Source organism: Callithrix jacchus, chromosome 6 (assembly GCF_049354715.1).
Source record: "Callithrix jacchus isolate 240 chromosome 6, calJac240_pri, whole genome shotgun sequence".
NCBI lineage: Eukaryota > Metazoa > Chordata > Mammalia > Primates > Cebidae > Callithrix > Callithrix jacchus.
The window spans coordinates 151,592,924-151,619,142 of record NC_133507.1 but is presented as its reverse complement, the minus strand read 5'-3'; the positions used below and the strand labels follow the sequence as shown (position 1 = coordinate 151,619,142).

Here is a 26,219-nt window from a genome sequence, read left to right as displayed (position 1 = left end):
AAAAATCGCAATTACTTTTGCACCAACCTAACAAATTTGAATTTTAGGCTAGGCATGGTGGTGCTTGCCCATAATCCCAGCACTTTGGGAGGCCAAGGTGGGGGGATCACTTGAGGCCAGGAGTTTGAGACCAGCCTGGCCGCTATAGAAAAACCCCATCTCTATTAAAAATACAAAAAATTAGATCTTGGATATTAGCTGTTTGTGGTGGTGCCTGTGATCCCAGCTACTTGGGAAGCTGAGGTAGGAGAATCAGTTGAAACTGGGAGGTGGAGGTTGCAATTAGCTCAGACTGTGCCACTGCATTCCAGCCTGGGTGACATAGTGAGACTTGGTCTCCAAAAAAAAAAAATAAATAATAAAACTGAATTTTACCAATAAACAAATAGTAATTGTTTCCTGTAAGTATGTCTCATACACTATTTGGGGCATACTTCTACTAAAAAGTATTCATTGTTTATCTGAGACTCAAATTTAACTGAGTATTCTTTTTTTAGCTTGTATTTTAGGTTCGAGGGTACATGTACAGGTTTGTTATATAGGTAAACACATGTCACAGGCGTTTGTTGTACAGATTATTTCATCACCCAGGTACTAAGCCTAGTACCCAATAGTTATTTTTTCTGCTCCTATTTCTCCTCCCACCCTCCACCCTCAAGTAGGCCCCAGTGTCTGTTGTTTCCTTCTTCATGAGTTCTCATTATTTAGCTCCCACATATAAATGAGAATATATGGTATTTGGTTTTCTGTTCCTGTATTAGTTTGCCAAGGATTATGGCCTCCAGCTGCATCCATGTTCCCACAAAAGCTGTGGTCTCTTTTCTATGGCTGCATAGTACCCTGGTGTGTATGCACCACATTTTCTTTATTCAATCTGTCATTGATGGGATTTAGGTTGATTCCAGGCCTTTGCTATTGTGAACAGTGCTGCAATGTCCATTTGTGTGCATGTGTGTTTATGGTAGAATGATGTATATTCCTCTGGGCATATACCCCGTAATGGAGTGTTGGGTCGAATGGTAGTTCTGCTTTCAGCTCTTTGAGGACTCGCCATACTGCTTTCCACAGTGGTGAAACTATTTTACACTCCCACCAACAGTGCTAGGAGAAGGGTCCGCAGGAGAGTGGTGCCTGCATTTCATCATGCGCCCTTCAAATGGAGCTGGTAAAAAGCCCTCTTTACAAGCTAACGCTCTCCTATCCCAGACTATTTTCTCCATTTTGTCCTGCTTCTCTTTGCCTGCTCTCCTCATCTTGGGTCCTCTGACAACGCTCACCTTCCCTATTTCTTGCGAAACCTCAGTTCCAAAACTTATTTAATTACCCACTCCACCCCACAAACAGTCCATTAGTGAACATGGCTTCTGAAGTGAACATGGTGCTTTCTTCCAATAAGACTTTGGCATTTATTTCTGCTTATTACTCAAAGTGTAGTCCAAGAAGCATGGGAGTGAATCACCTGGGGGCTTATTAGACCATCAGAATCTCCAGCCCCAGCCCAGACCTGATGAGTCATGTCTGCATTTTAACAAGATCCCAGATGATTCACAGACACACTGAAATCTGAATAGCACAGCTCTGGAGACCACTGAGATTTTTGTTAGGATGACGCTAATTCCCCCTTGAATTCAGAAGAGTAAAAAAAAATACTTCTCACCTCTCAAGTTTGGGGGAAACAGAGCTCTACCTCCTCTCCCCTTTTGGATGTGCCCCTGAAATGGCTGTTTTCACTGCCAGGTCATTTCACAGGTACCTCAAAGCCTGCTCAGCAAGAGGCTGGAGGGAGAATGAAGAGAAGCACTCATTTGATGTATTAAGCTGTTCTTGTATTGCTATAAAGAAATGCCTGAGGCTGGGTAATTTATAAAGAAAAGAGGTTTAGGCCGGGCAAGGTGGCTCAAGCCTGTAATCCCAGCACTTTGGGAGGCCGAAGCGGGTGGATCACAAGGTCAACAGATCGAGACCATCCTCGTCAACATGGTGAAACCCCGTCTCTGCTAAAAATACAAAAAAAATTAGCTGGGCATGGTGGTGCGTGCCTGTAATCCCAGCTACTAAGGAGGCTGAGGCAGGAGAATTGCCTGAACCCAGGAGGCAGAGGTTGCGGTGAGCCGAGATCGCGCCGTTGCACTCCAGCCTGGGTAACAAGAGCGAAACTCCGTCTCAATAAAAAAAAGAAAGAAAAGAGGTTTAATTGGTTCATGGTTCTTCAGGCGGCACAGGAGGCATAGTACCAGCATCTGCTTCTGGTGAAAGCCTCAGGGAGCTTCCAATCATGGTGGAGGGTGATAGGGAGACAACATGCCACATGGTGAGAGAGCAGGCAAGTGTGGGGAGGTGTCACACACTTTTAAACAACCAGATCTCACAAAAACTCAGAGTGAGAACTTACCCATCACCAAGCAGATGATGCTAAGCCATTTATGAAGCCTCTGCCCCCATGATCCAATACCTCCCACCAGCTCTAATGAACACTGGGGATTACATTTCAACATGAGATTTGGAGGAGACAAATATCCAAACCCTATCATTTGATAAACTGCTTATTTTGGTCCAATTCCACCCCTGGCCAGATACCCTTCAGGCTAGGAAATCAGATTTATGCTAAACTAAATGAAGGCCATAGAGAAGAATGCTTATGTTTTTGCTTGGTGTCTCTCTCTCTCTCTCTCTCTCTCTCTCTCTCTCACACACACACACACACACACATTCTCTGATGGCTTAATACAACCGAGGCCTAACATAGCAAAAAATAGAAGCTTGGGATAAGGGGAGAAGGAGTACATTAGAGTCAATGCCATAGGAGGTAGGGAGAGCTTGAATCAGCGGAAATGGAAATGGATACCGTGGCCACACCTCATCCCACTAAATTAGAATCTTCAGAGACAGTGCTCAGGAAGATGTGTTTGAACAAACACCTGCAGTGATTTTCATGCACATAAAGTTTGGGTACATTTATAGCATAAGAAAATAGCTCTTCAATTCTAGGATGGGAAAATTAGATACTGGGCATGACAGACTCCCAGACTGTATCTTCTACCTGCTGCCTAGATTGTCTGAACACCAGCAAGTACTAGTACATGGCTCTGAGGGAAGATGTGCTATTGGATGAAAACCAAGTAGAAGTGGACTAGCTAACAACATAGCCAGCATATATACTAACACACAATGAGTTCCCAACAGGGTGGGAACTGAAATTATTCCCAAGTCATGTGACAATTTTATAGAATGGGTGTACATAAAATATACACACACTCATGCACACACAGATTTTCCTAATGCCTTCATAAAATATTGCAAACTGCCAGGCACAGTGGGTCATGCCTGTAATCGCAGCACTTTGGGACGCCAAAGCAGGAGGATCTCTAGAGCCCAGGAGTTCAAGACCTGGACAAACCTGGACAACATAGTTCGACACTGTCTCTTCAAATAAAAAAATTAGTCCCACGTGGTGGCACATATTTGTAGTCCCAGCCACTCAGGAGGCTAAAGTGGGAGAATCACTTAGGCCCAGGAGGTCAAGGCTGCAGTGAGCTATGATTGTGCCACTGCACTCCAGCCTGAATGATAAAGTGAGACCCCGTCTAAAAAAAAAAATGCAAACTTTATTTTTTGGGGGGAAGCTGTCCCTTTAATTTTTATACAGACCTGAATTATATCAAGTTACAAAACAGCTTAGTCATTGCCATGGTTTGAATGTTTGCTCCAAAACTCATGTTGGAATTTAATTGCCATTGTGATGGTATTGAGAGATTGAGGGTCTTCTGTGAGGAACACGTCGGTTTGGCCCTCTCCTTCTCGGTCTTGAGCACTTACATACCTTTCCACTTTCCTCCATGGGAATATGCAATAAGAAGGCTCCCACCATATGGCCGAGTGTCATGCCCTAGACTTCCCGGCCAGTCTCAAGAATCATGAGCCAACTAAATCTCTTTTCTTTATAAATTACCCAGTCTGTAGTATTCTGCTACAGCAGCAGAAAACAGACTAAGACAGTCATATACAAAGGATGAATAAAATACTCACCAGGAATTAATCTACTTTTTCCCCACAGGTTCTTACCTGTTTCTCCTAAGCAGCTTGGCAAGCACTGGAACTGCTGGTACAGGAAATATTTAAATGTGCTTCATGTGTTTATATATTTCACATAAAAAGTTTTTCCCCAAAGCTGCTATTCAAAAATTCTAAGAACCAACAGGATAGTTGTGAGGCGTAAGGAGAGAGGGAAGAAGGGCAGATGTGTGGATATGGCAGTGTTTCAGGGCAAGACTGCATAAAATATGCTATGTAAAGTTCCAGCGTCAAGCGACCTTTTTCGGGCAGGTGAGGAATGGGTCACCCTTTTGGAAGTTTTCAAAAACCCCTTTCAGAAAATGATCAATTACCCTCTAATTTCCACCGATCCTGACATAAACAACAAAACAAAATTGTTGAGCAACTTGCAATGGACAAAACGATTGTGCAAAGTCCTCAGAGTAGTGTCAAAGTACAGTGTGACTAAATGGTAATGCCATTGATGTCCAGAACCAATATTACAGGCAATCCAGCATGTGAGGACAGTTCACTTGTTCCATTGTTATGGATGGAGGATGGGAAGCAATTGAGAAAAGAAGGACCTAACGAATAGAAAGTGGAGAAAACTTATTTTAAAGCTCCTCTCATTGGGTCATATTTTGGGTATGCCATGGTTCCTGAAGAAATAGAAAATATGACTTCAGGACAGTACTTGTGACAAATTCTATTTTCCAAAGATGGTCACAATATCTCCCATCCTACCTGCTCTTCTACAGTGTGACTCTGCCATTCCTAACATTGAAAGGTGGGATTCATGTCACCTCCCCCTTGCATCTGAATGGGCTAGTGACTGCTTCAACCAATCAGGAGTGCACCTGACATGCTCTGGATCACTTGCCCTTGGAGCCCTGAGTTGCCATGTAAGTAGTTCAACGATGCTGAGGCTGCCATGCCATGCGTAGGCAGTTCTCCAGCCAACATCACAGCTGAGCATCCAGCTGACAAAAAGCATCTGCTGCCAGCCATCAGAGTGAGCCACCTTGCAGGTCAAGCCCAGCTGACATCTGACTGTGGCCACATGACGACTCTCAAAACAGAATGGCCCAGCGGGGCCCTTCCGAAGTTCCTGATCCACTAAATTGTAAGCAAAATTAAATGTTTGTGTTGTTTTCTGATACAGGGTTTCACTCTATCACCAGGCTGGAGTGCAGTGGCTCATTCACAGCTCACTGCAGCCTGGAACTCCAGGCTCAAGTGATCCCTGCAGCTCAGCCTGCTGTGTAGCTGGGAATACAGGTGCACACTATCACATCTGGCTTATTTTGTTTTTGTTTTTGTAAAGACAAGGTCTCACTACGTTGCCCAAGCTGGTCCCAATCTCCTGGGTTCAAAAGAGCCTCCTGCCTCAGCCGCTCAAACTGCTAGAATTACATGCATGAACCACCATACCTGGCCCAAAATTAAATGGTTATTTTAAGCTGCTAAGTTTTGGTGTGATTTGTCACATAGCACCAGTAAAGGGAATAGTATCTAACTGAAACCCTGAAATCACAAAATCTCAGACTGTTGCATAATTATTTCTATTTTATTGAATAATTGCATACTTATTTCTTCCCTTGCATAATTATTTCTATTTTAGTATTTTTCTTTTTCTAGGAGAAAGACCTGAAATCCATGCTCTGTGTATGTGTGAATCACGATAATATTATGAGCTGACCACTTTCAAAGGGTTAAAAAGAGAATATTGGTGTGTAGTTAACCCCACTTCCAAAGGCTGATTTGCCTCTGCTTAAAACAAAGCTGAATCTTCAAACTTGCAGCCCAAGGGTAACCCTTGAAGTGTGAAGAAAACAGGCAACTACCTATGTCAGGTTATCTGAAAGGTAGTTATTTCATTTCCTTCTTGCCAAGGATCTAATGGTGGAATTACAAACATCTTCACAAAGTGGTGGGAGAGATCATTGGTGAGAAGGAAATGAAATAACTAATCTTTGGGCCAAGTATAGTGGCTCACACCTGTAATCCCAGCATTTTGAGAAGCCTATTGCTTGAGCCCAGGAGTTTGAGACCATCCTTGGCAAGAGGGAAAACCCTGTCTCTACAAAAAATAAAAATACAAAACTTAGCCAGACATGGTGACAAGAGCTTGTGGTCCCAGCTATTGGGGAAGCTGAGGTGAGAAGAGGAAGATCACTTGAGCTGGGAGGAGGCCCAGGCTGCAGTGAGCCATGAACACATCACTATATTCTAGCCTGGGTGACAGAGTGAGACCTGTCACAAAAAATTAATTAATTAATTAAATTTTATATATATAAACTCGATCAAGACAGTCACAGGTGGGCAAAAAAAGAAAAGAAATAAAGAGAGAAAGAGAGAGGAGAGAATAAAGAAAGAGAAAGAGGAAGGAAGGAGGGAGGGAGGGAAGGAAGAAAGGAAGAGCTCTCTGGTATTATCTGACTTTAGTTTTCCAATAAAGTAGTAGGGGGAAGAAAAGAAAGAAAATCCAGCTTAACATGAGATGGAATCTTCCAGAATTAAAGAGCTGGTGAATTTAGGAAGTGAGCTATCACAGAAGGTGTTGAATAATTGAACAATCACACGTATGGGGAAGTAAACAGGCTTAGATTGGATCAGGTGTTGGCAAATGTTGTCTGAAAAGGAGAAAATAGTAACTATTTTCAGCTTTGCAAGCCATACGGTTGCTATTGCAACTACTTCATGCCATGATAGCACAAAAGCAGCCCTAGACAATACATAAGGGAATGGACACTGTATTCTAATAAAACTGTATTTCCCCCAAATGGGTGTCAAGCTGGATTTGGCCCAATTTGCTGACCCCTGGTTTAGATAATCTCCAACATCTCTTTCAACCCTTAGAAACTGGTAAATTAACTTTTATGATGCCAGCACCCCCTCCCCAATGGTGGTTCCTTCACAATTTGAATGCTAGCCTGGAATTACTTTGCAATCCAGGCCCACGAGAATGGACACGGGTGGGCCCAGGGATGACTGGGGAGAGTCAGCGTGTGGAGGAAGAGAAAGAGTTGCTGGTCCTGCTTGACTAACAGGGTGTATGTGTCTTAAAAACAGAGATGGTCTCCGTGTGCCCAGCTTCTATTCCAGCAAATCTCCCTACTGCCCACTGCCACCACCTCTACCCCCAGATGCAGTTCAGAAGAGTGCTATTTGCTTCCACAACCCCGTATGTTGAAATGAATGACACAGATGCATGTTCATAGCAAGAGCAGAGGAAAGGCCAATTTCATCATCCCAGTAGTAAGGCAAGTTGAAAGCCAAAGCCTGCTAACCCCTAGAGTAGGAACCTTTGTGCTGTGTAGATTTACTCAGGTGTGCATTCAACAAGGAGAGCCTGCTCACTAAGTGCCACTGAGATGGGGCCTGGGCACCCACAGAGGAAGGAATAAACCAGCTCTTAAAGGGTGAATAACAAGGAGAAACACTGGGCACATCAGCATTTTTTTCCCCTGGCTTTTTAAAAATTCTTTCCATCTACTAGTTTTATTTTATGCCATTCCAAACTGAGTCAGTGGCGTAGGAATCATCTAAGGATAACATGTGCATTTTAAGAAAAATAAAGAATTGGGGGTAGGAGAGAGCCTTCACTGCAGACACTATCCGTGATCAGAAACTTGAGATTCTTGTTCCCAAAGTCCATGGGTGTTAGGAGGCTCTTCCCAAGTTGTACAGCCTCTTTTCTGCAACATCACCAGGCAGGCTCTGCCGCACGTCAACGCCTCTGCTGCAGCTGTCCACCTACCATAGCCTCCAGTCATCCACCAGACTCCAAGAAATCTGTCCAGTGGCCTCTCCATCATAGTATTCACCTTTTGTCTTCCCTGTTCCTGTTTCTCTGTGCCACAGGAAATGAGAGGCTGGGGCATGCAAGCCTCTGGGTGTTTGTGGGATGTAGTGGATCCATGTGGGGTTCAGCGTATCTGTGTGGAGTGCAGTACATTTGTGTGGGGACGCATAGTTCTCTCCACATTTTGTTAGGCCAGGCAAGTACACGTAGCAGTCACTCAAACTGTATATTTGCAGCCAATGAATATATATATATATTTTTGGAGATGGAGTCTCTCTTTTCGCCCAGGCTGGAGTGCAGTGGCTTGATCTCAGCTCACTGCAACCTCCGCCTCCCCAGTTCAAATGACTCCTGCCTCAGCCTCCCTAGTAGCTTGGACCACAGGCACGCGCCACCACACCTTGCTAATTTTTGTATTTTTAGTAGAGAAGGGGTTTTGCCATAATGGCCAAGCTGGTCTTGAACTCCTGACCTCAGGTGATCTGCCCACCTCGGCCTCCCAAAGTGCTAGAATTACAGGCATGAGCCACCACGCCTGACCTTGCAGCAAGTGATTTAACTCAATACATTTAAATGTCTAGTAGGCCAGGCATGGTGGCTCACGCCTGTAATCTCAGCACTTTGGGAAGCCAAGGCAAGAGGATCACTTGAGCCTAGGAGTTTTAGACCAGCCTGATCAACATAGTGAGAACTTATCTATTTTTTTTTCAAAATAAAAGTTTTAAAAGATAATAAAATATAAATGTACAACATAGAATTATAGGTATTCCAGGTATTTTATAGGTATTTTAGGTATTCCAGGAGTGATATTCAAAATATTTCATATCTGGTAAGGCGAGATCACTCATCAATCAGAATGAGCCCAGCCTTGGCAGAGGCCCTAGGCCTAACTGAGGCTGGGGGGTTAAGTGGGGGGAACGAGTGCTTCAGTGCTTCAAGTGGGACGGCTTGATGCAACAGTGTGGGCCACAGGGGGTGACATTATCTGACCTTTACTTCTGAAATGCCCATCTGTTGTACCTGGGTGACCGACAGTAATGTTACCACTAAGACACTGGGGACTCGGGAGGTGGGCGGATTGAACGAGAATGAGGAATGCAATTTCAACAGTCTAAGTCTGTGAAGGGTGTGGGACAGCCAGCTGGACAGGAGTAGGGGACCGACTGACCTCAGTGGCTTGATGGGCAAGAAGCCACCTGGAGAGGCACTTCAGGAGGGAAAAAATGGGCTACTGCTCTGGGGACTGGCTGGGCTCCAAAGACACCTACCTTACGTTACAACTTTGTTGTGGACTGTCCTTGTGTACAGACGGTCCTGAGAGTCTGCACTTCAGGCCTTTATGTTAAGACTTCTTTCTTCTCCTCTCCTGATCGGGAAATGGCTCTCTCTAAATCCCATCCTCTCTAAATCCTCTGGGTTTCCCGCTAAATTTAAGGAAATCATAGAGATTATCTACCAATGATCTCCAGTGCCATGAAAGAAACATCAAGAGAAAGGCACGCCCTTCTCATTGCCAAGGTGGGGAGCACAGGAGTGCTGGTTCTGGACTGAACAAGTAAAAAGATGTCTTCCCACAGCAACTCCATTTTGCCGTTGGCAACTAGAGAAAGTTTGGTTTCCTGAGAAGGAGGTGGAGAACAAGATCAGCAAACCAGGGATTGCTCTCCAAGGCCCCTAGGAACTGCATGGGACCCTCCAACACACCCAACAGCAGTGAGTGAGTCACCCCGTGGCCTGCATGTATGACGGAATACCTACTCTACGCCCTGTGCTGCACAGAGAATCACGTGTGTCCTTGCCCCCTAGAACTCAGAACCAGAATCATCCTAATCCAAGGCACACAGGCCGTGCATGCGTCAGGGTTCCGGCACTTGCCTAGGATGGACTGCAACTCACACTGGCTCAAGAGCACCTATTTGTTCAAGTAACAGAAAAACACAGACAGAGATTCTGGAAAGCAAGGCTGGACCCAGCAGCTTACATGAGGGCATCATTTCTTCATCTCTCCAACTTTTGGCTCTGTTCTGTTTTCACTGACCAACTTTAGATAGGGCCGTGCTCCCATAAGACACCTGAAGTTTCCCCCAGCAGCTCGAGGCTTGGTTTCTATCAGGTTGGCAAGCCCAGCAGACACTGCCTTTTTCCCAACAGTCACAGTCAAAGAGCTGAGATTTGAGGTATAATTGGCTTGGTTTGGGTCATGGGTCTATTCCCAAGCCAATTTCTATAGTCAAAAAAAAAGAATGCCCTGACAGGATGAGCCTGGGATCCTGTAAAAGCAGCTCAACCCTCACCAGAGATGGCTCACCACGGGGAAAACCAGGTTGCTGGTAGCAGAAGAAAAGAAAATGTGGGCTTGACAGACAGACAAAACCAGCAGAGGTGCTCCACAGAGTACCAGACAAGTTCCATGGGATTATAAAAGAGGTCCTGTTCATTTTCACCTGAGCCAGGTGCAGTAGCTCATGCCTGTAAACCCAGCACTTTGGGAGGCCAATACGGGTAGGTCTCTTGAGGACAGGAGTTCGAGACCAGGCTGGCCAACATGGCAAAACTCTGTCTCTACTAAAAATGCAGAAAAATCAGTTCAGTGTGGTGGCAGGCACCTGTAATCCCAGCTACTCAGCAGGCTAAGGCAGGAGAATCGCTTGAGCCTGGGAGGCAGAGGTTGCAGTGAGCTGAGATCACACCAATGCACTCCAGCCTGAGCAACAGAGCAAGACTCTGTCTCAAAAAAAAAAAAATTTTTTTTTGATCTGAGAGATGTGACCATGAAAGAGCTAGCTTGGGTCGAATCATGACCAAAGGAAAAAGCACGTGGAAACACAAAGCAGGAACGTCTTCTGGAAATTGAGGGCAATCCACTCAGTCTGGAACAGTGACAACACAGGTGTAGCAGAAGAGGACACTCGAAACATGAGCTGGGTCAGGTCAAGGAAGCCTTTAAGCACCTGGTTAGGGAGACGGAGACACCTGTTCCTCAAACCAACCATATCCTGCAGGAACCAAGGACATGTGTCTTGGGATTTCCCGCCCCGCCACCCCACTTCCTTAAAATGTGTATTCAACTAAAGACAGCATGCTTTCGTGGCTGACGCAGGGACTGTGGAGCTGGACTGCCTGATTTAAGTCCTACTAGCTTCATGAACCAGGGCAAGTTCCTTAACCCGTCTGTGCCCCTAATTCCTCACCTGTAAATGAGGAAATAATAGCCTCTCCTTCATGGAGGTATTGTGAAAATTGAATAAAATAATTCATAAAGTGTGAGAATCAAGTCAGGCTCACTGAAGCATGGTCAATTACTCTTCTTAGTGAGCACACACCAATGGTGGGCCAGTGGAGAGGCACCTCCAGCCGGCGGGCACTTCTGTGTAACCTACTTCATTCAGGATGGGAACAGTCAGTGCCCACACTCTAAGCATGGATCATGCGTCCCACCATCATAACCAACTTTTAAAAATCCAATTTGCTTAGCGGGCATAGATTGAGACCTCCATCCTATAGCTAATTAAAAGCTCTGTGTTCTTGAGCAGGGAAGGGTTTGCCAATGGGTATATTTTACTGGTTATTATTAGGTGGAAAGCCTACTTTGTCATTGGGTACCCCCCAAACATCATTATTTTCAACTCAGTCTTTTTGAGCCTATTCAGTTACTCCAGGGAACAATCTTCTAGTCACCTTTTTGGGAAAATAAGCCAGGCTGCCCTCCTGGGAACAGAAGTAAAAAGGTACTGGAGCGGGGATGTCCCACCACTTAGTAAGCAGATGTCACCCAACCCCGGAGCTCTCTGGATCCTCAGCTCCACCTTCTGCCCTGCTGATACCTGCATCTGGACCCTCTCTGGTTCAGTATCTCCAGAAAATAAACCCCCTGCGAGGCTAGGATGGGGATTACTTGGCTAATTCTTCTGATGCAATTGGTCTAGAGTTTTCAAAAGCTCCCAGGTGTTCTAATGTGTAGCCAAGGCGGGGAACCACTGCATTAGAGCAATGCTTGCCACATGCCATTTATTTGCCTACCATCTTGCTTAATGATTACTTATCACTTTCTTTAAATGAAATCAGGTTTGACTTAAATTTTATTTGGATAGAAGGTGTCATATCATTCATGTAAACAGAAAGCAAGTCTATCACTTGTAAATATATAAAAGAGCAAAGCAACCTCCTTCTCACTTCCCTCACCTTGCTTTGTTTCATTGTATAATGCTTATCAGCACCTGAAATATTACCTGTTTCACTCTCCCTTAGAATGCATACTCCATGAGGACAGGAACTCCTGTCTGCTTGTCCAGTGTAGTATTCTCTGTCATCCAAAACTCACCTGGCCCTTGATAACTATTGTTAAATGAATTGACAAGGGAAACCACAAATCAGTACATGAAAACAACACAGGGTTGTTAAATTCCAACTAGGTAGGGCTTCTTGTTGATGATTCTGAATCTGAAGACTGCTCTCTCGCTTAATGAATTAGAGGTGTTAAAGACCCCACCCTTTTTTCTTGAATTTTCAATGAACTGAAAAAGAATTGGACATGCACGTGTTTATTACTAATGTGTCAGCACCTAGACACCTGGCGCCTGGCACCTTGTAGGAGCTCAATACTCTTTTAAAATGCCTGATGGAGACCTAGTGTTAGTCACCGCTAGTCTAAAATCACCAGTGCTGCCAGTTCACCCTCAGGAGATACTGCCTCAAATCATTCTGACAGTCCTGATACCCACAAAGAACACCCTCCTATTTTTGCAGCCAGTATAACCTCTAGGAACAATGTCTTTCTCCATCCTCTCACCTCTATATATATTGAGAAGGATCAAGCCATTTTTGTTCATCCTTCCCACTGGCAGATCTCTCTCCATGGAGGTTTAAAACCGCATGAACCACATTTGATTGTGATTTTTGTTTTACCCCAAGTATCCCGAAGGCCCCACTGTGGCTCAGGTGGGTGAGACTCTAGGCTAATTACACATCCATAGCAATACTGGCCTTCCTTACAATGAACCCAGGTAACTATGTTTTATTAGGAGCTGTCAAGTCACCAACAAACACAACAATTCAGTCCTCTCATCCCAAGGTAAAAGTCACTGAGGACTGGGTTCAGGATTTAGCCCTCCATGCATGACAAAAGTCTTGAGAAAACTAACCCTAACTATCTAACCCTAAATTCTCTTGCCCTTGTCTGGCCATCCTGGTCCCTAGGGAGCTAGTCCCACAATAAATTAAAAACCAGCACATGGCTTAGATAGGCATTTTTATGTGACACCACCCCTCCCCCATATCTCATCCGATTATCCATAGACCACAGAGAACTATTTAAAAGTCTTCTTTAGGAGATCGCTTCTCTCCAGACGTCCCACTCCTCTCCGAGCAGCCCTCTCCATGCTCAGCAGCAGATTGCCCTGCTGAGGCAGAGGAGTCCGACCCACCCAGTCCTGCCCCAAGAGCCTCCACCAAGGAGTGGAGGTGGGCTCAGCCTGCACCAATAATCAGGCCCATCAATAAAAGGGGAATGGAGAGAGGTAAGGAGAGCAGAAACAAGCAAGAGGAACAGAGAGGTGTTAAGTGTGAGAAAAGGAAACTCCCTGTAGCATTTCTATATTTTCTTTTGTTTTTTCTCTGTTTTATTAATTTTTTAATCTAAACAAATTTTGTGCATACTTAGTGGATGTGTATATTTATGGGGTACCTATTTTTTGGGACTGCGTAAGATCGGAAACCAAACTGGGAAACAGGAAAACAGAAGGCAGTGAGATCAGCCAGTTTCCTGCAGCATTGTTAATCAAGGTCACAATAGCACTGCTGGATACTAAATGGAATCCGGCACTGCAAAAACTCAGCGAGAAAATAACAGCTGACACTCGTGGGATCATTCTAAGAACTGTACATACTTTTATGTATGCGCCAAGGAGGGTTCTAAGAACTTCGCATACTTTCAAAAAATTGTCTTTTACTCCTAAATACTTCAGCGAGCATTTTGTTTTTGTTTTTTTTTTTAAATGTTCTCTTACAGAACCACAGTATGTAATTGTTAAAATTTTTAAAAACTGCTAGGGCCTAATCTCCAGACCCTAATCAGATTTAGCCAATGGTCCCACCACGACTGGTAAAAGCAGCCCTGGAGCACATGTTGCATTTATTTGTTTCGTCTCTCACGTCTCCTTTAAGCTGGACTCTTCCTGAATCTTTGTTTACCCTTGGTGATGCCAACCTTCTTGGAAAGAATAGCCTAGTTATTTTGTAGAATGTCCCTTAATTCAGCTTTGTCTGATGTTTCCCCATGATTAGACTTATGTATTTTTTGTCAAGAATCTGACAGCAGGGCTACTGTGTTCCTCTCAGTGTATCTCACCAGGAGGTACAGGTCAATAGACTTCATGTGCTTTTTTATTCAGACAGCCTGTTGCCCAGGCTGGAGTGCAGTGGCTCCCTCTAGCCTCAACCTCCTGGGCTCTGGTGATTCTCCCGCCTCAGCCTCTCCTGTAGCTAGGACCACAGGCACATGCCATCATACCCAGCTAACTTTTTTATTTTTTTGTAGAGACAGGGGTCTCACTTTGTTGTCCAGGCTGGTCTCGAACTCCTGGACTAAAGCAATCATCCTGCCTCAGCCTCCCAAAGTGCTAGGATTCCAAGTGTGATCCACCGTACCCAGCCTTCGCATACTTTAAATCATATACACCTCACAACAACTCAAGAGGTAGGTATTTTATTATTATTATTATTATTATTATTATTATCTGCTGTGGTCTGGAAGTTTGTATCTCACCCAAATTCATACACTGAAACCTAACTAACCCCCAGGGTGATGGTATTAGGGAGGTAGGACCTTCGGGATGTAATGAGATCATGAGGGCATAGCTCTTATGAATGAGATCAGTGTCCTCAAAAAAAAAGACCCCAGAGAGTGCCCTTGCCACTGCTATCACGTGAGGACACTGTAAGAAGGCATTGTCTGTGAACTGGGAAATGAGCCCTCACCAGATACCAAATCTGCAGCACCCTAATCATGGACCTCCCAGCCTCCAGAATTGTAAGGAATACATTTCTGCTGTGTGTAAGCCACCCAGTTTATGGTGTTTTGTTACAGCAGTCCAAATGGGCTGAGACATTTTCATCTCACAGAAGAGGACGCTGAGATGTAGAGATGCTAAGCAACCTCATTAACAGGTAGAGAGGTGAGTGGTGAAAGTTGGGATTGCAGTTCAACCAGTGAGGCTCCAAGATTTATACTCATTTTTTTTTTTTTGAGGCCAAGTTTCACTCTTGTTGCCCAGACTGGAATGCAATGGTGCGATCTTGGCTCACCACGACTTCCACCTCCCGGGTTCAAGCGATTCTCCAGCTCAGCCTCCAGAGTAGCTGGGATTATAGGCATGCATCACCACACCCAGCTAATTTTATATTTCTAGTAGAAACAGGGTTTCTCCATGTTGGTCAGGCTGGTCTCGAACTCCCAACCTCAGGTGATTCATCCACCACGGCCTCCCAAAGTGCTGGGATTACAGGCATGAGCCACCACACCCCTCTGATCTTATACTCTTAATGACTCATTTATGCTGCCTCTCAGGAGGGCTCCCGTGTCAGGCGATTCTCTCTGAGGTGGAATAGGCTTTGATGACACTTTTATCACTACTTTAGAAATAAGTCCCCTAATGATGTACCAAGCATAGTGCTGTCCATGTGCTGTTTAATCCTCACAAGAACGCTCTGATGTAGGGGCTGGTATGACAGCCACTCCAGCCCTGATGCCAGGCCATGTACACACAGATGGAGCAGCTGGGCTTTCAGTCTGGCTGACCTCGGAGACAGCTCAACTCTGTGTGTTCTTGGCTTTCACCACACATGCTCTGCTCCTTCGCAACAAGGAAGAGGAGAGCTCCTTATTTTCATAATCACTGATTACACAGCCCTGAGAATTCTCTAATGCTGGTATTTGGTCTTGGCAATACTTTGAAATCGCCTGATCCTTTCTTGCAGAGGAGCCAAAGTAGGCCCAGTGAGGGAGCGGCCTGGTGAACCAGGGCTACAGAGTCGGCCTGGGTTGTAAGGCCCGCTGGTGTTCAGAGGGACATCTTTTCATGAATTTACATCTTTAATTTCATTGAGTAATGCTTTGTAATTTTCGGAGTACAAGCTTGGCACTTCCTGTAAGTGTATTCCTACTTTTTAAAATTCATTTTGATGTTACTGTAATGGTTAGTGTACGGAAATATCGTTGATTTGCATCCACGGATCTCCCATGCTGTAACTTTGCTGAATGCACTTTTTGGTGCCATTTTTGTTATGTTTTCTGCATATAAATGATATATCTGAAAATAGAGATAATATTTTCTTCTTTCTATTCTGGATTTCCTTTATTTCTTTTTTTAATTTTTAAACTTTTATTAATTGCCTAATTGCCCTGGCTAGAACCTCTAGTACAACATTGAATAGGCATGGCAAAAGTGGATCTCCTTGTCTTGTTCCTGATCTTTGAGAGAAAGCATTTCATCTTTCACCATTACTATGATGTTATCTGTGAGTTTTTGTAGATGCCTTTTCTCAGGTTGAGGAAGTTCCTCTCAATGGCCAGTCTGTTGTGTGGGGTTTTTTAATCATAAAAGGGTGTTTGATTTTGTCAAATACTTATTCTGTATCAAGATGATCATGTGATTTTGATTTTTTGCTCTTTATTTGAGAAAGAGTCTCACTCTGTTGCCCAGGCTAGAGTGCAGCAGTGTGATCTCAGCTCACTGTAACCTCCACTTCCCAGGTTGAAGCAATTCTCCTGCCTCAGCCTCCCGAGTAGCTGGGAGTACAGGCACGTGCCACCACACCTAGATAATTTTGGTATTTTTAGTAGAGACAGAGTTTCACCATGTTGGCTAGGCTGGTCTTGAACATCTGACCTCAAGTGATCCATCCACCTTGGCTTCCCAAAGTTCTGGGATTACAGGCATACACCATGGTACCAGGTCTTTTCTTTTCTTTACTTCTTCATTTTTTTTTTTTTTTAGATCTTGCTCTTTTACACAGGCTAGAGTGCAGTTGTGGGATCAAAGCTCACTACAGCCTCAAGCAATCCTCCCACCCCACCCTCCTGAGTTTCTAGGACTATACTATGGGCCCATACCTCATCCTTTATTCTATTGATACTATTACATTAATTGATGAATAAACACATACCAACCTTGCATTCCTGGGGTAAGTCCCGCTTGGTCATAGTGAGTTCATTATTTATTTATTTATTTATTTTAGAGACAAGATCTTGCTTGGTTACCAAGGCTGGAGTGCAGTGGCACCATCATAGTTCACTGTAACCTCGAACTGCTGAGCTTAAGCAATCCTCCCACCTCAGCCTCCTGAGTAGCCGGGACCACAGCTGCATGCCACCACACCCAGCTATTATTTTTATTTATTATTTTGTAGAGATGGGGCCTCACTATTGAGGCTGCCCAGGCTAATCTTGAACTCCTGGCCTCAAGCAGTCACCCTGCCTCAGCCTCCCACAGTGCTGGGATTACAGGGGTGAGCCCCCACATCTGTCTAAGTTAATTAAATAAGTGTTCATGAAACCAGCACGACAGTAAGGCACATCTAACCATACCCATCCCATCTCTGTATCAGCCCTGACCTAAATCCCATGTTTGTCATTCCTTGCTTCCCCTTTTGGACAGTTGCACTGCACCTAGATGCATTCCAAAAATATTTGGTTTAAGTTTTATAATTTTGCATAAAGAGTATTATGCTTTTTCTACCTAATAGGTAATTTCTAAGATTCAAACATATGCTGTGTTAATGGAGTTGATCCTTTTGATTGCTGTATAATATTCCACTGTGTGACTACTATGTATGTCACATTAAAGCAAAACAGTAACAGGTCCAAATCTGAACTCCTAATATCTCCCACAAACAGGCTCCTCCTTCAGTCTTCCCATCTTTGTTAATGTCAGCTCCATCCTTCCCATTACTTGGGTCAAAACCTTGGAGTCACCCTTGACTCCACTTTCTCTCACGCACATTCACTCTGTAAATAAATCCTACAATTCTGCTTCCAAAGCGTATTCAGAATTCAACTTCATTTTACAACCTTCATTCCCAGTTCTGTGGTCCCAGTGGCCATTGTCTCTCCCTTGGATTATTGTAATCATCTCCTAACTGGTTTTTCTGCCTCTGCTCTGTTGTCCTGCAGCCTCTTTTCAATGCAGTAGACAGACATACCTCGGTAAATGTCAGTATCCACGTCACCTCTCTACTCTTTTTTCTTTTCTTTTCCTTCCTTCCTTTTTCTTTATTTCCTTCTTCCTTTTTTTTTTTTTTTTTTTTTTGACAGAGTCTCTCTCTGTTGCCCAGGCTGGAGTACAGTGGTGCCATCTCAGGTCACTACAACCTCTGCCTCCTGTGTTCAAGTGATTTTCCTGCCTCAGCCTCCCAAGTAACTGGAATTACAGGTATACATGACTACACCAGGCTAACTTTTGTATTTTCAGTAGAGAAAGGGTTTCACTATATGGGCCAAACTGGTCTCGAACTCCTGGCTTTAAGCAATCCACCCACCTTGGCCTCCCAAAGTGCTGGGATTACAAGCGTGAGCCACTGCACCCAGCCCCCTCTGCTCAACTCTCCAGTGGCTTCTGACTAAAAGCCAACTTCCCTCTGCCTTGTGACCTTTGCACCTGCTATTCTTCCTGCTAGGATGAGCTTCCTCCTGCCATTCTAGTGGCTCATTCCTGTCCTTCTTGTTGATGCCTTCTCTCCCTTCTAAAAATTTCCCATCACGGCAACCCTTCAAATTTTCTGTCCTTGCCTAATTTTTTCTTTTAGTGCTTATTACTAATGGTATGTGTGTGTGTGTGTGTGTGTGTGTGTGTATAAATATATTTGTGTGTGTGTATATGGAGAGAGAAATACACATACACATATATGTATTACATATATATAATTTGTTTGCCTTGCTCACTGGGACATATACTCAGTGCAGAAAAGCATTTGTGTTAGTTTTATTCATTGCTGTATCCCCAGCGCTTCGTAAAATCACACCACACACACTCAGCAAATATTTGTTGAATGAAAACAAATGAATAGCTGAAAAGTAACTACTAGCACATATGGTTCATGGATAAAGCATATAAATGACACCTTGCTGAAATCTGAAAGTAAATTTATGAGGCACCCAGAAGCCACGACCAATGTCGTGGTTGTCATGACCAGTGTGGTGGTTGTCATGAGACTCCAGGCTGCTGAAGGCTGCCATCTACTCTGCAACCTCCTTCTGTCCCCACAAGCCATGCTGAAATCTGAAATCCCTGGAGGCTGGCTTGGCAGCAGGCAAAGATTGAAGATGCCTGCCGAGACCCAGTGTAACCAGGGTCCCCACTTGGTGAAAGCATCTGCAATTACCTTTAAAAAAAGATAAATCCAGTCAAAGGGAGAATCCTGAATGGGCACAGACTGACCTTACAAGCCAAGAGCTGGCAAGGCTTTGGACACAGCCCTAGGTTTCTGGTCCTATATAAGAGAAAGTATTTCCCTCCTCCTTCAGAAAGCTTCGCCTGGCCGCGCAGTGTGTGGCTTGCCTTGTGGTTTCTGAGCGCACTTGCACTTCAGGCACATGTGTTCTGGATTCTAGCCTTTGATCTCCCCACATTAAACTCGGAGGAGTGAGAAAGAGGGCTGCACTGAGAGACAGAGGATGTTCTTGGTGACCATGCAGTTTGCAGGTTGTCTTTACATCTGGGCTGGCTACAGCAACGAGGCAGTCATGGTGACACCTTAAGGCATTTCTCCTACCCCTTCAATGTTCTGTGCTAGCAACTTCCTCGAAAGCTAATTCTAGCCCACTCTGTGCCTATTCTACTCCATTAAACCACCAAAATTAAGGCGCACATTGTCCAAATTCTTAGTTTCACCCCAACTCTACTGTGGGGTTATAAAAATCAATGGAGTGTGTTTTTAGAACTAAGAGGAGGTTTCTAGAGGCAGCATGTGAGTCAGTTTACCTTCTTAAGAGGCAAGGTTGTTAGCTATCACAATTCAATTAAAGGTTAAGATTGAGGCCGGGCGCGGTTGGCTCACGCCTATAATCCCAGCACTTTGGGAGGCTGAGGCGGGTGGATCACGAGGTTAAGAGATCAAGACCATCCTGGTCAAAAAGGTGAAACCCCGTCTCTACTAAAAATACAAAAATTAGCTGGGCATGGTGGCGCGCACCTGTAGTCCCAGCTACTCAGGAGGCTGAGGCAGGAGAATTGCTTGAACCCAGAAGGCGGAGGTTGCAGTGAGCCGAGATCGTGCCATTGCACTCCAGTCTGAGTAACAACAGCGAAACTCTATCTTAAAAAAAAAAAAAAAGATTGCTATTGAGAGAAAATGTATAATTTGCCTAAAAATCAAGAGAAAATGTCAGGTTTCTCTACTTCAGATACATGAAAAGAGTATTGTGCTTATATTTTACATTCTAACTGATAGTGGATTTTTTTTTTTTTTTTCTGACAGAGTGTCACTCTGTCACCCAGGCTGGAATGCAGTGGCACGATCTCGGCTCACTGCAACCTCCGTCTCCTGGATTCAAGCGATTCTCCTGCCTCAGCCTCCCGAGTAGCTGGGATTACAGGCACCTGTCACCATGCCCAGCTAATTTTTGTATTTTTAGTAGAGACAGGATTTCACCATGTTGGCCAGGCTGGTCTCGAACTCCTGACCCCAGGCAATCAGCCCATTTTGGCCTCCCAAAGTGCTGGGATTACAGGTGTGAGCCACTGTGCCCCGCCTGATAGTGGATTTCTATTTATTTAACCCAGACATACCAACTTGTGGGTCACAGTTAGTCCTCTTTGCTTTGGTCCTGTTTTCAGCCCACCTGTGTCACTGAGAGACCGACAGACCGGTAAGAGCAATGATACTTAGGAAGACAAAATAACTGATCAGAAAAGGCTTTCATGGTCCGGAGGAGAAGCTTCTTAGCGAGCCAATTAAAGACTGCCTACTGCCTGGGCATGTGGACGGGGGATGAGGATTACAAAGCAGCACAAGGAAAATTTTGGAGCCATTTGATTGAGGTGGTTGTTCCACAGACATGCTGAAACTCATCAAATTGTACACTAAATATGCATCATTCATACGAGATCAATCATCATACTTCCGTAAGTGAGCAAGTTTTCAGAGAAAAAAAAACAGACTTAAAAATCTTACAGACTTCTTTTCAAACGAAGTGGATCATGTGGAATTGAAGTGCTTATCAGGAACCCCAACCTTGCTGTCAAAAGCCTGCTTGAAATGAGCGGATATGAGAAGCACAGACCAAGGGAACACCAACAATCGGTTGTCCACATTCTTATCAGCAAAAGTGAGATATGTAAACCACTTAAGCCTAGCACCTCATCAAAATGCCCTCACTTGGCCACAATTTTCTCAATTTTTTTTCTCACTCTGCTGCCCAGCTGGAGTGCAGTGGCACAATCTCAGCTCATTGCAACCTCCACCTACCAGGTTCAAGCAATTCTTACATCCTAGATTCAAGCAATATCATGCCTCAACCTCCCAAGCAGCTGGAATTACAGGCGTGCACCACCACACCCAGCTAATTTTTGCATTTTTAGTAGAGACAGGTTTTCACCACGTTGGCCAGGCTGGTCTCAAACTCCTGATCCCAGGTGATCTGCCGCCTTGGCCTCCCATAATGCTGGGATTATAGGCATGAGCCACCTTGCCCAGCCTCAGTTATTTTTAAATCAAGAGTTGATATAAGAGTAGCTAGGCATGATGGATGGCACGCTTCTGTAACTCCAGCTACTCAGGAAGCTGAGGCAGGAGAATCACTTGAACCTGGGAGGCAGAGGTTGCAGTGAGCCAAGATCACCACTGTACTCCAGCCTGGGTGACAAAGTGAGATTCCATCTCAAAAAAAAAAAGAGTTGATATAAGAAATAGCGATATAGACCCAATGCAGTGGCTCCTGCCTGTAATCACAGCACTTTGGAAGGCTGAGGCAGCCAGATCACTTATGTCCAAAAGATCAAGACCAGAGTGGGCAATATAATGAGAATCTGTCTCTATAAAAAGTCAAAAAAATTAGCCAAGCATGGTAGCATGGTCTGTAGTCCCAGTTACTCAGGAGGATGAGGTGGGAGAATCATCTGAGCTCAGGAGGTTGGGGCTGCAATGAACTGTAATCATGCTACTGCACTCCAGCCTGGGTGACTGAGTGAGACCCTGTCTCAAAAAAAAAAAGTAAAATACGTGAATTTTTTTTTTTCAAAGAAAGGAAGAAAGGAAAAAAGAAAGGAAGAAAGAAACATATCTGTGGTAGGCAGAATAGTGGTCTCCCAAAGATGTCCACATCCTAATCCCTGGAACCTGTGAATTTGTTACCTTACATGGCAAAAGGGGAATTAAGGTCGTTAATCAGCTGACCTTAAAATAGAGAGATTCTCCGGATTATATTTTTAGAACCAATGTAATCCCCAGGGTCCTAAAAAGTGGAAAGGGATAAGGGCAGGAAAGAGGAGACAAGGCGATGTGAGCATGGAAAGAAGACAGAATGACGCGGCAGGGCTAGCTTTGAAGACGGAGGAGCCACCAGCCAAGGAATGTGGGCGGCCTGCAGAAGCTGGTGGCTCTCCCCTAGAGCCACGAGAAGGAACACAGGCTTCAAAGTGCCAACACCATACTTGGCCCAGTATGACCCATTTCAAACTTCCAACCTTCACAACTGTAAAATAGTGAATTTGTGTGGTTTTCCTCCGCTATGACTGTGGTAATTTATTACAACTGCAGTAGAGAACTAGTGCAAAACTTCAGGGGGGTAAAACAGCACAGGCTTGATCGACTCACGCGTTCACTTCAATAATACGGAAAATCTTCCAAGGCAAACATTGAGTTGCGTGCCCTGCTGGGAATGAGGTAGGGAGGCATCGAGATGAAAGTTGGACCTGGTGCCCACCAAGGTAGGTAAGGGATGTGCAGAAAGAGCAGTGAGAGGTGGGGCCCAGAACGGGACCAAGAGTGAGGGGCTGGCCGGGCACGGGGCTCAGCTTGTGATTCCAGCACTTTGAAAGGCCAAGGCAAGAGGACTGCTTGAGCCCAAGTCTTGAGACCTGCCTAGCAACATAGTGAAGCCCCTGTCGAGAGAGAGAGGAGAGAGAGAGGAGAGAGAGAGGAGAGAGAGAGAGAGGAGGGAGAGAGAGAGAGAGAGAGAGAGAGAGAGAGAGAGAGAGAGAGAGAGAGAGAGAGAGAGAGAGGAGGGAGGGAGAGAGAGAGAGAGAGAGAGAGAGAGAGAGAGAGAGAGAGAGAGAGAGAGAGAGAGAGAGAGAGAGAGAGAACAAGGGACTTTGAGTCTTCTTTGGCCAAAAATATTGCAGTGAGGGTCTGTTTCATCCTTCTTCTCCCATCTCAGAGCCATGGAGACTACTGCTAGTCTCACCCACATCCTGGATTCCGTTTCAGTACCTTTTCTGCAGGGATAAATGTGCAGAGCCTTAGCGGAACCTCAGCCAAAGCTATAAACTTCAACCGGCCACAAGAGTGTGCATGTGAGGTGACTGCATTTTTTTTCCTGCCAAACCAGAATTAGCCGGTATAGGAATGAACGAGCATGAAGATTTGAAATTGCTCCGATTGGAAGGAAGCCCAGGTTAGGTTTGGGCACCTCCAAACGCACCCTTTTTAAAGCCACCTGGACTGAAGCGTCGAGCTTTCAGCTCCACCAAACGCTCACCTGGCCTGGTACCGAGGAGCAGAGAAGCCCGGGAGCCCCGCACGGAGTGCACGGAGCCGGGCGGAGAGCTGAACCGCAGGCATCCGCATCTCCAAGATGATAGGCGACATTGCAACAAATCTTTACACCCAGCAACTCAGGGGGTTTCGAGCAGAGCAGCAAGTTCGAGGATCCGGGCGTGGAGCCGAGTGAGACCGCAGCCCAGAGGGCCTCAGGCGGTGAGTATCTGAGGCCGAGCGCGCCTCGGGCCGGAGGGATGGAGCGGCGCGGGGGGCATCGGAGCTGGGGCTTTGGTTGGCCGTTGCACCCCAGGGACCCTCGGGAAGGGGCGGCCCTAGCCCAGGACAGGCTCGGGAAAGGCTGCTCGGGCGGTGGAGGGCGAGACTGTGCCGGAGCGGGTGGTCGTGCCAAGGCCGCCGCGGGGTCTCGGGAGCTACGGGCGGGCGGGCGGGGTAACCGGCGGTTCAGGGCCGCCCGCCAGGCGGAGCGTGGGGACGCGCGCTAGCTGCTCTTGGCCGCCGGGGCCCCGCGCGCGTCATCCAGGGCACCCCCGTCCGGCTGGAGAGGCGCGCTCTGCCCGCGCCCAGCTTTTCTGCCCCGCTGCGCTCCAGGTCCGATTGGGACTCGAACCGGATAGTGAGGAGCCGCAGAGCCAGGGGTCGGGGGCTGCGCTGGGGACATCTAGGGTGCGGATCGGTCTCCTCGCGGGCCATGGTGCAGTAGCCGGCCCGGCTTCCCTGCGGGGCTGCCGGCTTCCGAACGCGCGGAGGGATGCGGGGTTCCCGAGGCGGGGATGGGAGCTTGGGGTGCCCAGGGAGGGGGAGCAGCAAGCGCAGGAGGGGGCGGGCTCTCGGAGGGTGGGGCGCGGAGGCCGGATCCCGCGGGCTAGATCCGGCGCCCAGGGCGCGCAAAGGCTGGGCCCGCTTAGCGCGTCCGATCGAGGCTTCTCTAGAGAGGCTGAAACGGCGCGAGGGATCGGGGACGGCCATTTCGGGGCTAAACGCTGCCAAGGCCATGATGACGTTTTACGAGTTCAACTCTGCTTTCCAATTAAGCCGTTTTCTTCCTGCGGAAAAGTTGATTCGGGCTCATTAACAAGGACGGCTGAGGGCCGTTACTGGGGACTAGAGATTCTCTTTTGCCTTGTCTGGCTTCTTTGTTTGCGTGTACGTGCGTGTGCGTGTCTGTGTGCGTGCGTGTGTGTGAAAGAGAAAGAGAGACGAGGGGAGAGGGGCGAGAGGGAGTGTTGGGGGTGAGAGGAGGTAAAACAGGCTTGGGGTCCCGCGGGCCTGGGTTCCGATTTGGGTTTCACCGCCCGCTAGTCTAACCTCTCCGAGCTTCATTGCTCCCATTCGATGGTTCAGTTTCTTCATCTGTAAAATGGGGACATTAATGCCAGTTGGATGGGATCGCTTTGGGGAAGCCACCAAGCACAGTCCCTGACCCAGAGCAAAGCATGTCTATGTTGAATCCCCCTCATTCGGCGTGAACCCCATTGGGTTCTGTTTTTCTCCTGTGCTCTCTGCACCGGCTCAGCCAGCTCCCCAGCCTTCTCGGCCTCTTCAGCCTGCTGGCCGCAAGCGCGCCCTCTAAGGGCCCCAAATACCCTGAGCACTACCAGGTGGAGAGCGCTGGGAGCCTGCAGAGCCCACTTAAAGTGAACCCGCACTCACCTGCATAGGTTGCAGAGCCCCTACCACCACGCTCTGCCCACTTCTGGGGGAGACTATAGTTTTAATTTTAGCTTGGTGCTTCCCGCTTTCCTTCTTTTGTGTAATGAGCTCACCACATGCAAGGTAATGGCAATAGCCAAATTAAAAATGAATGACTTGGCTGTGCGCCGTGGCTGACGCCTGCAATCCAAGCACTTTGGGAGGCCGAGGCTGGTGGATCATCTAAGGTCAGGAGCTCGAGACCAGCCTGGCTAACGTGGCGAAACCCTGTCTCTACTAAAAATACAAAAATTAGCCGGGTGCGGTGGCACGCACCTGTAGTCCCAGCTACATGGGAGGCCGAGGCAGGAGAATCGCTTGAACCCGGGAGACAGAGGGTACAGTGAGCCGAGATCTTGCCACTGCGCTCCAGCCTGGGCGACAAAGGGATACTCTAAAAAAAAAAAAAAAAAAAAAAAAAAGAACACCTTAAAACTTTCTACACAGCTATAGAAAATTTAATTTTGTTCTAATATCTGATATACCCTAGAAGGATCTGTTATTTTTATTGCTGCCTATTATCACATAAATATGTAGCTGACCCAGTTTTATAGCCTACACGTGTTACCCCCATTTACAATTTTTTTTTCCATCATCCGCGAATTCATTTGGGGAGAATGGAAGGTTGGCTGCTGTTTCCGTAATCTTCCCATTTTCTGGCTTCACCTTCTTCAGAAGGAGGCCCTAATGTCTTTTTGCCACGCTTCCAATAGCAAGCTTGCTTAGACCGGCTTTCCTTTTACCTTTTTTTTCTTGAGGCATAGTCTTGTTCTGTAGCTCAAGATCTCAGCTCACTGCACCCCATCTCCCAGGTTCAAGCGATTCTCCTGCCTCAGCCTCCCGAGTAGCCTGGACTATAGGTGTGCACCACCACATTGGCTAATTTTTGTATTTTTAGGGGAGAAGGGGTTTCACCATGTCAGCCAGGCTGGTGTTGGACTCCTGACTTCAAGTGATCCACCTGCCTCAGCCTTGCTGG

General features: G+C 46.1%; 2 protein-coding genes across 4 annotated transcripts in view; one reads left to right on the top strand and one right to left on the bottom strand.

The window, feature by feature from the left end:
- LOC128932438 (uncharacterized) overlaps positions 1-24,677 on the bottom strand; it is a 66,061-nt gene extending 41,384 nt beyond the window's left edge. For 2 of the 3 annotated variants that reach the window (XM_078328788.1, XM_078328787.1), the window contains exon 1: positions 23,529-24,533. In XM_078328788.1, coding sequence (XP_078184914.1) covers positions 23,993-24,517 — 525 coding nt within the window. In that variant the 5' untranslated portion in view covers positions 24,518-24,533 and the 3' untranslated portion in view covers positions 23,529-23,992. Of the gene's footprint in view, positions 1-23,528 lie in introns of all 3 variants that reach the window. The other variant, XM_078328786.1, reaches the window with a different exon arrangement.
- Positions 23,377-26,219, top strand: part of SLC16A14 (solute carrier family 16 member 14) — a 34,775-nt gene continuing 31,932 nt past the window's right edge. Inside the window, exon 1 of the mRNA XM_035306011.3 lies at positions 23,377-23,746. The gene's annotated coding sequence lies outside the window, so the exon portion shown is untranslated. The remainder of the gene's footprint in view (positions 23,747-26,219) is intronic.